At 36.2% G+C, this 17,434-nt stretch overlaps 1 protein-coding gene across 1 annotated transcript; it reads right to left on the bottom strand.

The window, feature by feature from the left end:
* Positions 1–61: 61 nt before the first annotated feature.
* cue (Protein cueball) lies at positions 62–10,734 on the bottom strand. Its single transcript, XM_066394170.1, has 6 exons — positions 10,581–10,734; positions 5,606–6,017; positions 4,966–5,274; positions 4,695–4,915; positions 3,752–4,455; positions 62–3,640 (listed from the first exon to the last, which is right to left on the bottom strand). The coding sequence occupies exons 1-6, from the start codon at positions 10,648–10,650 to the stop codon at positions 3,548–3,550; spliced, it is 1,809 nt and encodes a 602-aa protein (XP_066250267.1). The 5' UTR covers positions 10,651–10,734; the 3' UTR covers positions 62–3,547.
* Positions 10,735–17,434: the final 6,700 nt, after the last annotated feature.

The following is a 17,434-nucleotide window of genomic DNA, read 5'->3' as shown; positions in this document are numbered from 1 at the left end:
ACCTCGTTTCGGGAAGGAAATTTCCCTTTTACGGATGTTTAAGAGGGGGAAAACATATACCTTTTAATAGGAATATTTTATTTATTTTACCAATTTATAAAACTATTATTAAGTCTGATAATATCACATTTCTCACGTGGATATTTCAGAAGGTTGCCCCTTAAATCTCACACATAGAAAGAGTCTTGGTTATATTCGATAGAGGAAATTCGAGAGGCGACCTTAACATAATAGCGCCACAAATTTTTACATAACTAATCTACCTAGCTAAAAGGGAACGATCGCTAAAGAAAACCCACAAAAGTCACTCAAATAAATTAGGGCCTAAAACTAACGTTTCGACGTAAATACCTAATAGAGCCCAAATATCACTCCAGAAGCCTTTATACTATAGTTATTTTGAAAATAAAAACAGCCTCAAAATACGCAAGAAATAAGCTTCTAGACTGATGGAAAAATTCAACTAAAAACCTTTTTAAAAAATCTGTAAATAAAGGCACAGAGGATAACTTTAAGTACCCATTTCTAATCACCGGAATTATTGCAAATGGCAAAAAAATAGAGCTCGGCTTAGCCACCGTCTTTAACCATAAAACTGGTCAATTTAAAATATCCACTGTTTTAAAACAAAATGATTGTTAAAACATTTAACAGTTGGCATTTGGTCTTTTTCTTTCGGTTACCTAAAAGTTAACAGGAACTATAAAAACGCACTTCAAGCTTAAGGTTGTGGTAGCAAATTAAGTGCATTTTCTTATGGCTGATGTCGGTAAATACTTGGGTAGAAGGATGCGCTGCAAACTCCCCAGCTTTGGGGAAAAACTTTCTTCGACATTTTGGAATTTCTTCAACAAAGCAAATAACACCAGCATTAATTATTTTTATAGTAACGATTCATCAAGTAGGAATGTTTCAGTTTCCCAATTTCAATCTAAAAATTGCAACAGCGTTATATCCGACAAATCAAAATACTCTTCATTGTTATGCTAGTTCTTTGGGGCACCCTGTATCGTAACTTATTTCTCCGATGCGAAGATAAATTAGTAAGGCACTCTTTGGTTGATTTAAATTGCGGTATTGGAGAACAGAAGAGAGAAATTAAATAAATTTAATACGACCACCGGTTATTAGATGCTTTCAGTGGCATTTTATTTACACCCGTGTTTTTCCTGGTAACTTTATCGGCAAGATAATTTCTATAGAAACGACGCGAAACATTGGTTTCTCCATTTCCATAGAAATAATCTTGCTAGCAAAGTTACGGGGAATTTAAAAACTGTGCCTTTATCAATTTAAACATAGCTACCATGGACTGAGGTGTAACAATCAGCAGATCACTACTGATTCAAGTTAGGTCCACCTTGATAACCGGTGAATGTGAAATTTGACAAAAGACAATTATTTGTGAATGTCGAGACAGACAGCTTATCCATCACAAAACATAGAAAATTATGTCAATGCCTAAATGCGTCTTTGATAAGTTGACTGCGCCTAACTGTTACTTCGCGCATTAACTGAAAAAGAGCAACTTTATTTACTTATAAACGTGGGAATTGTGAATACAGGTCTCTGTGGCTTCTGTCGGGATTGCATTTCGACTTGTTCAGAACAAACCTCTGAGGCCGGCTGAAGTTCCCATGATACATATTTGTACAGCGTTTATCTAAATTGTTCCTTATATTACAACTTGAAGTATCCTTATACTCATATTTTAGAAAATTAAATGCCCCCTTGTGTTTATTAGTAGTGTTTGAGTGGGCAATCATAAGAACTACATTTGGAGATGACGACAATAGACATAATATAGAATAACTTCTGAGCACAGTGAACATTTTTACTGTACAAATATAGATATACAAACATTTTCAGTTCGCTGCATTTAGAGTCTAGAAAACCAGATTAGACCATGACGTGACATCTCACTTGACATTCATTTTGATCGCATATGTTCATTGAGATGAAAACCTACGACCTCATGATCAATGCTGATTTCTTAGACCTTAGCTCTGAAATGAAACCACAGGACAAGTATGTACAAAGGTTTGAACTGATGGATAAGTGAATTTGAACAATTAGATAAGTACGGATTTATGACAAGACGAAACACAATGGCATCAATTTTCTAAGATGGGGCCACGTGTGTCTAAGATTTTAGTAGACTATTTCGATCTAAACAAGAGTGAACCTAATCGAAAAGACTTATAACTTTACAATGTATTAAATCGTTTTTTAGGCAAACAACTGTACATATTTGCAGGATTAATTAAATTTTGTGTTTTGCCATGGACTGAAATGAGACTGACAGAATACATAAATCAATGACAGTCTTCAGTAGGATATTGTGATTTCATTAACAGTTTAAATGAACGCTTGCGAGATTAATTCACTTGGAATCAAAAATCGCAATTTGTCGATTCGAAAAATCCATTGGCGTATCGAAAGGACACGGTGGCCAACAAAAAAGTACGTAAATAATAAGTCGATATTTCAGGAATAAAAAGCTGTTTTGAAATATGAAATAAAAACGCCAAGTCCGCATTTAAAAAAGAGACTTAGTAATGATATCGTGAACGCAAAATGTTATAATGGGATAATAATAAGCTTGTGTTGTAGAGGGGAAGAGATTAATTTTAAAAAATTTCTTTAATCGTACTGATAGTTTTTTTAACGCTTTCACTTATATCCCAAGTGAATGAATTATTTCTTGAATTTTTTTTGGAAAAATTTCCTGATATTAACTCAAGCACGAAAGGTACTCGATAAAAAAGTTTCACACCCTCCATTATTTTATAAATGTGCCAGAACAATTTCAATTAAACTATCATTTCATTAAACATCTCAATACGTCACGTTGAAAATTTGTCAGTGATTGCCACGTAAATTTTACTCTGGGTTAAAGTATCAACTATATTTCATTTAAAAATTTCAAGATTATCGCCCTGTTTCAAAGGAAGGGCATTTTATGGAAATTGTGGCTCTTTGACCACTTCTCGAGTATTTCAGGAAGAAATGTGCCTCAAACTCGAAAGATAAATGTTTCCAGTTGAATTCGTAATTAGAATTTCCTAGTTATGTTTACTCTATCGATGGATAATATTTTTCATCGATAAGCAGGAAATTCAGGAAATTTTTATGATATTAAAGTAACGTCAGAATGACTATTTTTATGGCGATCTACCATGTCGTATACTCGTTCTACTACGTGATATTGACATCACTTCCACAAATGAGTTTCTGGAGGATTGTAATCACGTTGCCATGGAGAATCGACCTTGAAACTCAATTTAAGTTTTCATGAAATTTTCAATATCAAAACCGAACCAAATGCGCCGTGGAAACGTAAAAATTAAGTCCTCAAATAAGCTTTTGGGGTTGTTCTATGGGCCGAAATTACCGCATTTTTTACGTTACTAGTGCCTTCCAATATCATTGAAAAATTGAAGCGAAATAAGTTACAATACCCGTGAGGGTGTGGTCGCCGGGGCACACCCGACGAAGACGTAATACTTGTTTCACAGCCCGCTACTAAAAGAGAGATTGGTCGTCATCAGTATGACTCCTCGCCGCTCTCCATCTCCGAAAGGAGGACTTTCTTGTCTTCTCCGTTCTTGGTAAGGAACGAGGGAGGCTCAAAGCAGGGCTGCAACAATTAATACTCAGACAAAATCACTTTTTAACGATGACAAAATTGATAAAAATTTGTTAAGGAAAATTATAAGGAAATTTTAATATATAAAATTGCCAAACATACCGTCTCGCACACGTTCATATTACAGCAATTCTCAATGGTGACCTCGCACTGCTCAGTGGTGGGCTGCGGCCTGTACGTCAATGGAGTGACGTTTTTGGGAGTGACACTTCGCGTCACTACCATCCTCTTGGTGACCCTAGGGCGCTTGCGCTTGGACGTGAAATGATATACTACAAAGATCACGTTAATCGTCACCAGCACTGCCACCATGATCACCAAAGCCATGTAACTGCTGTCCAAGGAAACTTTCTCCAGGAAGCTCCTGCCATAAAATGGAGACGCCTCAGAGTACAGGGATGGAATAGTGAGATTGTTTTCGGTAATTGTGAAAGAACCCTCCTCAAGACATCGGCACTCCTCGTCTTTAGAGAGCAAATAGTTCTGGTCAATGGCGTGAGAATGATCTTGACAGAACAAGCGACATTGAAATTTGAATCCTAAGCCGGTTTCACATCTGTCTCCGGTATAATTAGGGTTGCAAGTACACCGGGGTTGTCCAGAAATGAATATACAGCTGCCCCCGTTGAGGCAGTAACTTAGACAGGAGTCGACCTCACAGCGATCGCCACTAAATCCTGAGGGACAGTGACACTGTGCGAAGCCCTTACGAGATAAGTGACAAGTGCCGTGCACGCAGTAGTTACGACAATCTTCAACCTGGCAATACTGTCCCGCATAACCCGGCTTGCAGATACATATGTTTCCTATAAAAAGTTTTCTTGTTTTAGCACTGAGACAGTTTTCGTTTGAGGAGTTTGGGCATACAAAAAGCGTGAATCAAGTGCAATAACGTGCCCGCCTAAAGCTATGTGAGTTATTAGAAAAAGCTGGTCATTTGTTGCATTTTATGTGCATTTTTGGATGCCCCAATTTCCCATGAGATTATAAAAATTTACCCATTTTACTGCAAAAAGATTTTGCCAATAATAAAAAATGAATGTACCTGCCAAAGTTCCTCCATTCAGACACTCAACAAAAGTACTATCGTGCTCAATCGCCACCGTCTCCATCTCCTTGAACTTCTCCACGCTGTTCTTAATCGAATTCTTCAAATGTTCGCAATCAGAATAGTCCCGAATTTGCACCGGTTTACCAATAATCCCCCAAGGAGTATCCTCGAACTCCTTGATCCTCGCAGGTACGCCTTTGTGAGTCTTCGATAACCTAAAAGCGTGACTCTCGTACCCCACGCGACTTCCAAAAAGAACACAAACCTCCAAATGGCATGGTTGCTGTTGTCAGTCCAGTAAATGAATGACTCGTCAACGGCTATTCCAAACGGTTTGGTGTGAGTATCTTCGCAGACAATTTCGCGTTCTTTGCCATCCAAGTTGGAGCTCTCGATGCGGAAATAGATGCCCTCCCTCAAATCTGCCCAGTAGAGGCGACTCAATCTATAATCTACTACAATGCCGGTGGGCTGTTTAAGATCGGATTCGATTAGAGTCGTGCGGTTCAATCCGCTGAGGAGGGCTCTCTCTATTGTTGGATGGAACATGTTACGATTGGTCCAGTAAATGTATCTAGAAAGACGCGGAAAGGTTCAGAAAAGATTTATAGGCAAAGGAAGGATTTGCGATTATGCAATGTCAAGGAACAGGAAGTAACGTTAAATGGACATGTGTTATTTAGAATGCATGGATCAGATGGTTCTACAGGAATCTGAGTATCAGAATAACCTGAACCAAATTGTGGAACATTCAAGATTTTCTGTTTCAACTCGATTATTGTTTCCTCAATTTTGAAGTAATGCGAACTAACCAGAATTAATTAATAAAGGGGGGAAATGGCAAGGGGTAAGCTTTTGCGGAATATATACTGCCCTCGCTATTATCATTGTACTTCTCTTCTTACCTGCTACAAATATCAATGGCAATCCCCCTCGGATGTACATCAGGATTGAACTCAAAAAGCTTATTCGGTTGCTCTTCCTCTGAACGATTTAGTCTTAAATATTTAATCGTTCTGTCATTGAAATTGGTCCAGTACAATATATCTTCGAAAGGATCCAGAGCCAAACCCTGTATGTCATCCGCAAGGCCGCCAATGATGGGGATGGTTTTAGTTTCTGTCACCTCAGTTTCCTTGGCAACGTGAACCCGGATGATGCTGTCATTTTGCATGTCTCTGTCACTGACTACGAATTCTTCCCTTAGATTGTCAAAAGTCAAAGCTTTCAAATCGGTGAATTTCTTTACGGTGGCGCAGAGCAAGGATCCATTGTGCCACAACAACTCGATTTGGTCTTTGACGGCAACCGCAATTTCTGCAATTTTTAAGGCAATTTGAATTTTGCGATTGTATCATTGTATTAATAACGATAACCTTTCATGTAAAATTTATTCTTGAGATTTAAGGCAGTGTTTTAATTTGGATAGTAGAATGGTAGCCAAATAACAGCAACAATTTTTATTGATGGAGCCTGTTTTCTAGTTAAATATAATTATTTATGTATATATAAGAACAAAGATGGGAAGTCTTGATAAGAATGTTTTGTAAAACGTATAGAAGGGTCTTCTCATTATACAAGCCACTCCAAAACACATATGCGTTTGATTGTGGCTTAGCACTATTATCGCCTAAGATAATTACTAATTTAAAAGTAATTAGTAATCGTAAATACACTCGAGTGTAAAGGTTGTCGAGCGACGACAATCCGTAGTATTTGCTATTTTTAATCAAACATTTAATTTTGGATATTTTTTGGAATGTCTGGATAGATATCTTGCTGCGCCACTGCATATTTCAAACAGTGCCCTCTAGTATATGCTACAACAAACTAAAAAAGTATTTATTCTTTGTGGCGCCCCCTATGAGCACATCTTTTAAGTTAATTAAATTGCGCCATATATCCATGAATAATAATCAGGGACGTAACTAAAAGCGTATTAAAAGGAAAATACTTAAAATAACGAAGTTTGCTACTATTTAACATTCTCATTAATACAAACTGTGACGGAAGCAATAAATAATACATTGAGTTCAATTTTGCATAATTAGAACAATAGTAATTGTTATGATGAAGTTTATATATTATATCTAATTTTAAATTTTATCCAAGGCTCCTAATTTGCCACACACGTAAGTAAGAAATCAAAGAGAGAAAGTACCATGCCGTTACCTTGGCTTAATTGCCAGTACCACCTTAAGAAAGTCTATCATTTTTCTACTTGCTAGTAGTGGTAAACTGATTGAAAAAAAAATGCGAAGGTTGATTTAACTTGATAATCAATCACAATATGGGTCCGTTATTGCCAAAGTCAGTGACATGACCGAAGTCACGTAGACCTCAAAGATTTGGGCTTAGTAGGCAGTTTTTTGCTCGTTAAAAGATGGTCAATTATAAAATAATGGCGCTGACTTGGTAGGTTCCATCTGTAATAGGACACTGCTACGATAGTCGCACAAATCAAACACTTAATAGGTGATTCAGAACACAAGAAACTAGTTGGTCGACACATCAGGACCTAGATTTTTAAATCTGGGAAATAGAGCACTCCCAAAGATGCAGTAAAGATGAACTGTATTTAATGATATTCTACATAGCTGCACAGTGTTGACCGAACCATTTTGACATAATTCCCAGTTGTACACCTCAGATTCAATAATTAAAATTTAGTGGGTAAAATGATATTTTCTGATAATGACGTTAAAGTGACGTGTATTTGTTAGCATTGCGTATGCAGGGCCTGTTTTGAGGAGCCATTTTGGCATAATTTCTTATGGAATGTTCTACTTCACAAATTAGAGAATTTGGCCCCAGGTGGTGGCCTAAAAATAAAAAAATGACTCGTCAATGAGAAAAAGTTGCGTGCACCACGTGCCAAAAGTGACGTCGTCTACTTATATCAGTTTCCTCCTACTGGCTCACGTAAATTCGTCATTATGCAACTTAAATGCTTATCGTAAATTTCACAACACGATATTAATATAGCATCTAATAATTGAGTGCTTAATGAAAGATTTTATAAAAACACACTCAGTTATATTGAGATAAGATTCATCGTTGCATCTTGTATAATTTTAAATTTGACGCTTCAAAAACCGCATATAATGTTTGGCTAAACAAAATATCTCGCGGAAGATATATTTTCTCTGTACTAATACAGGGAGGATAAAATAAAAATTACGTTTCGTAGGAGCAGAAGTAGTTCTCCCTTTCTATAAGACTTGCAATAAAATTGAATTTAAATTGGCACATGTGCAAACACCGACCTTCAAATTATGAATAAAAGTGAACTTTATCAAAGTGTGCTTTTGAAAGTGTGCGATAGAGGTACTCAAACCTCAAGAATGTGAGTACAAACACGTGTAACAAAATATGTTATTTTCAATACATAATATCCCAAATTTGACTTGATGATTTTGGAAATCATAAGCCCGGTTGCAGATAAACTGCATATTTACATATGTGGTAAAAACATTTGAGGAATTACAGTAATTATTCATCGAACAAATCAGTACAATCGGAAGGGCATATACGCACTAAGGACAAGGATATCATTAACGATAAATGTGGCTTATTCGATTTTACAGATATATTCGAAGACACAAGTGCTACCACACTTGTTAATGTGGTTTTCATATGTAAATTCTCAGCAATAAAAATGAATAAAATTATGATGTTTTATATTTTACTTCCCAGCATAGGCGAGGCGTCTACAAAAAAAAAGAAGACGATATGCAAACACTGAAAATGAATATGAAAAAAAAATCAAATACTAACCGCCTTATTCTCCGGAAGTCCACAAGCCGGGGTCAAGTCCAAGTCTTAAATTTACATTTCTACATGCAAAATCAAAAGATCAAATCGATTATACGACCAGTTTGAGTCAGAGAGATTGCAGAATGAGACAAGGCGAACAAGAATAGAAGATTTGATCGGATAGTCAACCAGCGCTCAAAGCACTTGACAAATGCAATTTCTCATGAAACAAGAAGTGTATAGGAAGTATCAAATCCGACACACACTTAACCAATCGGGGAAAGCAACAGAATGACCCTGACCCTGATATGAATTCTTGGTCACAGAAGCTTGGGAGCAATAAAACCGCCGACTCTCTTGCGAAAGAGGCGGCGATCGCCTTTGCTGGCCTTTGGAATATCCAGAAAAATGCAAGGAAGGACATCATAGTAGATTGGACTGATCGACAACGCTGAATGTAGATTATGCATGGAGGATGAAGAAACTGCTTAGCTAAATGTTTACCTGGTGAAAGATTTCAGAAACCCGGAAGAATACAAATTTGAGCATCGGATTTCCACAAACCTCCTAACAGCATAACTGACTTTGCGATGATTAATTTTCCTAATTGAGTGGAATCCATAAAAGCACCGAAAGAAAGAAATATTACTCGACAATTTCGTGGTTTCCATGGAAATTATCTTTCAGGTAAAATTACCGGTAGAATGATTTAGTGGTTCTTAAGACCTCTAGAAGTTAAAACTACTATGTGACGCATTAGATTTAGGTCGCGATGCTGCATCAGTTTCCTAAGTGTATACTTGTAAGGCAGACTAACGATAACAGCACGCGCACATTTTACAAGAATATGTATCTCTTTTTTTGCTTTAGATGTAGATTAGAGCAATTAAGTCTCGGTCAAAGCAATGTGACTTTATTCAATATATTTTTATCAGTGTCACCTTAGGTATATCAAAATTCATTATGTCCCAGCTGCAAATGACAAAAATCAAGTAGTCATTTAGTACTTAAAATTTTTACTATAGGTTCCTCCCTCTTCAAAGCATACAAGGTTGGATTAATTAAAGCTTTATGTAGCTTTACAGGGTGCTACTTTGATAAAAATAAAAACACCTTTAACACTTTATATTTGGATAATAACGTTAAGGAATCATCTGCTGGTTCCTACTCGCTTTTTTGCTCAAAATGATATCCTGTATAATTAGTGAGTATTATATTTAATCTGTTTATTAACTACAGCTGCATTAGCATATTGACCGTGAGTGCAGGATGGAATTGCAGCTATATCCGAAAACAATTTTTTTGATATGTTGTTACGTAGCAAGGCTATTCAATTAAAAGGTCAAGCAATCAGACTCCATACTTAAGAATTAATTTAAATTTCAATAATCATTCAATTCACCTAAACCTTTTTTTACTTTAACTGATTGTTGACTATAACATGAAACTAACCGGGTACTATAATAAACAGTGGAAAAAATGCATTTATCACCATGTTTTGCTCTTTAAGCATGTATTACAAGGCCAGTGAGCAAAGAGGATTATTATTGTATTCTTAGTTATTCTAGTTATTAATGAATATAATGCAGTGTTAATTATTACAATAGATGATCGTTTAAAAAACTCTCAGTGGGCGACGAACCGTAAGCAGCATAACAGCTGAAGAATTTATTCGAGACCAGAGACTGATGTTTCAAGGGCTATTTGAGGTTTTTTTTTAATGATCACCCCCTATTGCTGACAGTTATTTTAGTCATAAACATAGCTTCACGAGAGGTAAATCGCTTGAGAAATTCGCATTTTTAAATATTGTTGATTGTCGGAAAGAAAAATTTGATTAATAGTACAACTTATTAGAAAAACGAAATGTGAAAATAAGGAATTTTTTTTTTTTTTGTTCTGCAAAATCCACTTGTTTAATTTATTTTTTTATTTAAAAGTTACCTACGTGCTTAAATAATAAATACACAATCATAAATAAGGTTAGTTTTTCATCCAATGCCAAAAATACGAGATCAACCAAAGCCCTATCAATTGAAATTAAGAAATTATGGAAAATCGCATCAGGGCCTACGTGACGCTGATTTTAAATCGAATGGCGCTCAAATTTTCTGTAATACTCACCCCAATGGTTCTGCGAAAATACCTTACTGACAGCGAGTAAATAAATTATAATCCGTAGATTATATAACATGTTTCTCCAGAAAATTCTTAATTAGTTGAATCTTTTCCGTTACACAAAATCTACACTTTTTTTTTGGCGTATTTGCTCTGAGGAGATCTGCCGTAACAGCAACGAAGAAGTACGGATTACGGATGCATTCAGACCGAAAACGTGCGTGTACCATGAACAGCGTAAAGTAGAATTATTAGCGCTGTTGCCATGTGTTAAAACTAAATAGTGGAACACATATAGGAAAAAGTTCCTATATGTGTTTTACTGAAATAATACAAGGGCGCTTTAAGACAATACCAAGTGGAAACCTCGTTACTGCCTTGATTCCAAAAAATAAAGATCGAGTGCTCCGAAATTTAAAAAAAAGAGAAAAAATACTGACAATCTGAAAAAAGTCCATGGGAAATTAACGAATTTACTGTAAAATCATCAAACTTGGCAATGTTGCCTAAATTTCCTCAGAAATAATGCCTCCCTCAATAAAATCATTCATTTATCAAAAATAGCCGTTGTTTACCAAATATAAACTAATATTGAATAGGAAATGCGTCTCTTAGAACTATGAGTTATATATATTAGCTACATATAATACATTTTGAGACATACACTTCCTAATAATAAAGTTTTAGTTGATACTAGTTGTAGACTACTTAAGTCGCCATGATGGCTTTTAAATGGCTTGTCTTGCCTCTTCTGTCAATATATGCTAATGACGACGGCTGATTTGAACGTAAATGTCACTCTGCGTCCTTGTTTAACATATTGGCTTAGATGAAGGGACATAGATAATGATTGGTTACATATTTGAAAATTATTTTAATTGTCAATTTTTTATATTTAGGTTAGAGCTCCTTATTCCCAGAATTTCGTAACTAATTCAAAATAGTGTTTATTACGCGATTTATCGCAGTTTTGCACCTAGTGTTTAGTGTTTTTACATAACTATTGTCTAACATCCACAACAGGGTAAGTCCAATTCAAGTTTCGCTTCCAATACGTGCATGAGGGTCTGAACCCTTCAGGCCAGGCCCTCACCCCAATTTCTTACAAGGGTTTCAGTTGATTTTTTATATAGATCGTAGTTTTACGATTTATCGTTCGTGTCTAACCAGTGTGTGAGTTCTAGTGCATTAACAGTTTTGTGTCAGCCTTAAGAAATCATTAAAACCTGAGAAGCTCGGAAGAAGCAAAGGTGGTAAGTAGTCTCATGAATTTTTTGATCAAGCTTGTAACTGAGGGGTTTCGATTGGCATTTACAATTAACCCTGAATGTTATGAAACCTAGTAAAACAGAGCAAATAACATGGACAAAAAAAATCCACAAGTCAAAAATCACTCACCAAAAATTTGTAAAGTACTATGGACTAATGTCATGTACAGTTTATATTCAGTGTTGTTTGTCAGCCTAATTGTGTCACAATCAAATGCAGTTTGTTGCCTTACAAACTGCTGTGGTGAGGAATCTACACCAGGATTAGTCATCTCTCTAGCATGCAATGTCCTCTAAAGCAAATAAAGAAGAGCATTCAAAAATGCCCTTCCTGATTCTCTCTATGGGCTGCTCAGCTTGCAAGATTTTCCCAATGAATTTATTTAGTACCAGATCAGTTGATTTTTTACTCTGATGTGGATATTGGTGTATGTTAAAAAGATGCTCCACCATCCTACCTTGCTTGACGTGAAGGATAGGCCAAATTGGACGTTTTTTGCAGGCTCTCAGACACTAACATCCATTTCCTTTCATTTCCTGATAAATAGTTTCACTTTTTATCATCTTTGGTTAGTTATGGGTAAATTAGGTATGTAAGGTACATATGTGTTGTTCATTTGTGTATCATTTAATTATGGGGCACCCTATAGGTAAACATGGGTCCCCAAATGTCACCAATAGCGTAAAACTAATGAGACCTTTTGGAATTTATTGAAGTTGCTCCTATCAAGTTGCTTTCTAGGCAGATTGTTCATTGTTACCTTAATTGAAGATAGCAATGAACCCCAAACAAAATTAACTCTAACAAACAACATATTAATTCCTTTGAGTACCTCAGTAAGTAAGGTTTATTTTGTAGCATTGAGTGAAGGAGTTATTTCTAAACTTAAAGACCAAATACATGGGAGTCGAGTTTTCATTGACATGGTGCTGTGCTTTATTTAATTTAAATCAACTAATTTGGGTTCTTTATGACTCTTGGAAACTTCATTTTGGAATCTGAACTCTTGAAAATTAAATCTTTTAATCATTTTAGAGGCTTGTTCAAAGTAAATTTTATATTAAAGTGATCCCATATCCCAAAACTTCATTTTTTACAACCACCATTTTGACACTAAAACTACTAAGTAGAAATCTAACAATAATTTGGTAAGCTCTTCAGTTGGTGGTTGTAACAGTTTAATGGATGCATTTAGTTAATTAGAATCAATTTATGTGGGTGTGTCGCTGTGCTCCTCATGTGTGTTTCCTAATGAAACAATTCCCGGCGATGATCCCCGTCCATCCAGGCGAAAATAATCCAGACCATCCGCTATTAGTCGATCCGAACTCGTTCCCTTGAACATATCTCGGTGCATGCGCCCCTCCCTTCCGCGGCAAAAATAATTTTAAAACAGTTTTAATCGGCTCCAAGTAGTTCTGTGTGTTATTAGTTTAGACTTTGTAATTTATCGCCCGCGTTCGAAAATAACCTTAGTTTTCAGCCAGTGCGTGCCTGCACCGGGGCCCATTAGTGCCTAATACTTCCTGGATTAACTGTACATCAATTGTACTGGATATCCCCCTGACGCAGGAGAACAAGTAAGTTGCATAATTGGAGTCACTTAAATTACTTTAAACTAAACGCAGTTAAAGTGTTCATGGTGTGTTCAAGGCTGTGGAAGTATGGCCTAATAATAGCACCTCATTAATATTGTGTAATAAGGGCTCTACGGTGACATTGGCCTTTACACGCTTATGTGAGCATGGGGGGTGGGAAGAGGATGTTGTTACGTCACAGATGATGGGTCTTGTGAATGTTTACTTGAGGCTTTAAATTCGAGTTGAAATTAAGCCTATCAAGACGGCACTATAGTTGTTTATCCGACTAGTGTGGAAAATACCCCTTTTTTTGTTCATGAACTAAAGAATAAGAATCTTGAGATTGATTAGATCCTACCTGTAAAATCGGCATTAAAAGTGGAAAAGTTTTTGCGCACTTTCTGAATGACGAAATTGTGACTACCTTTAAGTAAAACGTTGAAGATTCCCCTAATCTCCACGAGATTGATTTAAAAAAATAAAATTTGGGGAGTCTCAGTCCCACTTAGAAGATTAGCCAAAGTCATACACAAAACCACATATAATATGTTCCAAAAACCACGAAATTTGCGAATTTCTTTGTTTTTAATGCATTAAATTTACAAAGACACGGATCGATAGAGTCTAATTGATATGCAGAGAACCATTACATTAGTTCGGAATAAGTCTAAATAGGAAAATATTAGAGCCAGAGGAGTTGACAACTCTCGTGGTAAAATATCCTTAATCAGGATAAATTGTAAAATTAAATGGTCCACTTGCTAAATAATTGCAAAACCTGACGTTTGAACATGCACGTTCCCCTAAGAGAGCAGAAATTCATACTTTTTCCCACCAGTGAGTGGAGATTAAAGTGTACTATTATAACGCCATGTTGCAAACCAGGTTGAGCTACTAAAAATACGTCTTGAAACTTACTTGAAATTTTGACGTTGAAAAAATTCAGCGACACAAAATCATTAACAACTACATGCAGAAGACTCAAGATCTGAACCGAAACTGATGACAATAAAGACATTTTTATCTACAGAGGGAAGATTCACGAATAACCAGTACTGATTATAGCGATAAATACGTATATGGGGATTCTCATGAGTAACCAGAAGCAGTACGCATAAAACTTTCCTGAAATCATTAAATTTTCAAATTCATGGACCATTAAAACATTTACAAACGTAATGTTGCCTTTCTTTAGCTCTCTTTTAGTTTTTTTCTCTCTTGGGAGTATGATTCAAGCTCCAAGTGGTTGGAAACCCAGCTGAGAAACGTCTCATCGAGATAAATCTGGATGAGAATTATTGACAAGAACTTACCTGGATAATCAGCATTCAAAAGACATGTTTTCCTAATTTTTTGATATATGAAAAGTTTCTTTAAAAAAACCCTGATAAAAATTATAAATATGTGGGACTTACTTACCAATTATCTGACGCACAAACATGTATAAAACTCTCCTGGAATCATCAAATCTGCAAGTGAATGAAACAATAGATTAATAAAGAGGTTACTTAGTGTCGAACCGATAATATGGGGAATTATCTTATAAACTGTAAAATGTGGCAAAAATGTTAGCTGTCATCTAGCAAATGCAACGTTGCAATAGTCACATATTTTGTGCCTAAAAGTATGATTTGGATATGACTCGGTCTTGGAATTTTGTCGAAGTTTTTAGGTCAGTTTTACAGTATTTTGAAAGATACTCATAAGGATATTAGGGCTGTAAAGATTTTCGAATTTTAATCTGAATGGCAACCGGGCGGCCCTTTTTTGGCAAAAAGCATGATAGCATGTCAAAAGATAAAAAGGTTGTTAATAATCATATGTTATTAAATGCAAGATGGCAACAAGGCAAAAGAGGCACAGGACTAAATCGCAACTAGTGCCAAAAGGATGAGAAGAATGTCATCCGTTATCTGTCATTTAATGAAACATTGCAATGATCATATATTCTTGCCACATTCACATCACTTCGAAGAGGAAAAACTCATATTGTTGTGACGTTTTTAACGGAAATCTTAACTAATGTTTTGGAGGTTTTTAAGCTTTTTTGGTGCGTTTTGAAATGTATTCTAGTGGTGATAAAGTTTTTTGAATTCCGTTCTAAATGGCAACAGCGCTTTGTTCTTTTATTTAAAAACACTACAATATGTTAAAAAATGGAAAATAATCTTTAATTAAAAAATTGTTAAAAAAAGCTGTTATTCGTTTAAAACAACTGCAAAGCGTGATATTGCAACATGTACATTCCCCTATACATACAACCGTTAATGCTGCAACGTTACGTACTATCTTCAGATTGTTTATTATCATTACAATGCAACAAAAAACGCATAATTACTATTGCAACTTGCAACATCGAAAAGCGATAACGAACAAATTTGGCCTGCTTCCTTGTCCAATAACAAACGCATCTATTTCTACGACCCACCCATCTTTAGAGCCCATCATCCTGATGGGTGAGGTACCTGAAGGAATGTTTTATGTTTATACATTCAGTTCACCTGACTCGCATAAGAATGCCTTTGGCAATTGTTTCTCGAAATGGGACGTTGCCACGCTGTCGACATTTGCGGCACCCCTTTAACCCCTAATGTCACTGCCCCATTTCGCGCCTCTGTCATTGATCCCTCCTCGGACTCATTTTTTAATGGGGCAAAATTCTCCACTATTCTCCATGGATGTTTACAAAACTATTCCGTGAATAGGGGCGGTTTTTGGGGGTGTTGCCACGTTGTAGTCTCCCAGGATTAAACAACTAGGGGGAAGTTTAAACGTGACAACGCTGCAACTTTGCCGACACGCTCACGACGAATACCGAAAGGTGGTTTATACGCCAATGGAACCAAGAAGCAGTGCCGGAGATTAGTCATTGTTAGCACTTCTTGTAGGTTGGAGTGTGCGTTTAACGGCCCTCCAACAGGTGGCGCGGAATTGAAACAATTGAAAGTGAAGAACAAGGCAAAACCGGTTCTTGTTTGTTTTGTTAGGTGTCTTGTTTTGAGGATGTTGAGAATTTTTAACTTTTGAGGGAGATGCCTTTGAGTTCAATATGCATCAGTGTAAGTGAATTGATTGATTGTTAATTCAATTGAATTTATTTAAAAAGTACGTGCGCAGCTTACGTAAATAACGTTTACATATACAAGTATGTGCCAAACATGGAAATAAAATCACTTTGACTTTAAAACAGGAAATGTTTTGTTTATGTTAAGTGAAAGGCTAAATTACATAAAATCTCTTGAGAGGTGGTATATAGTAGGTACTGCCCAAAATTCCTTATTAGGCTCTCAGCTTAGCTACCCAGTCTGACAGTCAATTTTGACTATGATTGACTCGCAAGGTCAAACCTTGATCCTTCGGGATTTAATAGAGGTTCGTTCAACCCGCAGAACTTCCACGAAGGAGAACAGCGGTTTTTCGTTTCTATAGAGTAGCTAAAATTAGGTTATGACTGGGCCGAAAACAAAATCGAAAATTTTATTTTTATAGCAGGCTATTTTTAGTGGCCGAAATACGTCCTTGCGCATCACAGGATTTTCGAGGGGGGAGACACTCCTGTTTTCTTTCAAAGAATTGTCTTAGTCAACAATAAGGCCGTATGACTCAAAATGATATTTGCCTTAATTTGAAACACCATAAATCGCCATCTTTACTGTAAAATCGGTGTTTCAAATTCAAAATCCCGCTCGTTTGCTCGGCTTCACCTTGACTGTTTTTGCTAAAAGAACAGTCACCTCTTGAATCGGTAAGTAAGCACAGTAATTATCCGTCATGTAAATCAAACAATGGTCTTATTTGCCCACTCGTCGAGTTGCGCGGAACGCGCCATTATTTTTCCACCGAACAGAGGATTAACCAATAAGAAAACATGACTGATCTCGTTAAAACAATACTACTAAACAAGAGAAGAAAAGGAAAAGAAAGTCTTATGCGGTCATTATCAAAAAAACAATTGAATTCCCATCGTAACTTATCATCACCAGAATTCAGTACCGCCTAGTAGCTTTTGTT

This window comes from Euwallacea similis, chromosome 10, assembly GCF_039881205.1.
Source record: "Euwallacea similis isolate ESF13 chromosome 10, ESF131.1, whole genome shotgun sequence".
NCBI lineage: Eukaryota > Metazoa > Arthropoda > Insecta > Coleoptera > Curculionidae > Euwallacea > Euwallacea similis.
This window is presented reverse-complemented; position numbering and strand designations above follow the sequence as displayed.

Excerpts from the sequence above, each read along its gene's own strand:
- cue (XM_066394170.1), bottom strand. The coding sequence starts at position 10,650 with ATGTTATATAATCTACGGATTATAATTTATTTACTCGCTGTCAGTAAG. Across the intron at positions 4,916-4,965 it reads AGCAACCATGCCATTTGGAG|GTTATCGAAGACTCACAAAG; the intron begins GTTTGTGTTCTT and ends TCACGCTTTTAG. Across the intron at positions 3,641-3,751 it reads ATATGAACGTGTGCGAGACG|CCCTGCTTTGAGCCTCCCTC; the intron begins GTATGTTTGGCA and ends TAATTGTTGCAG.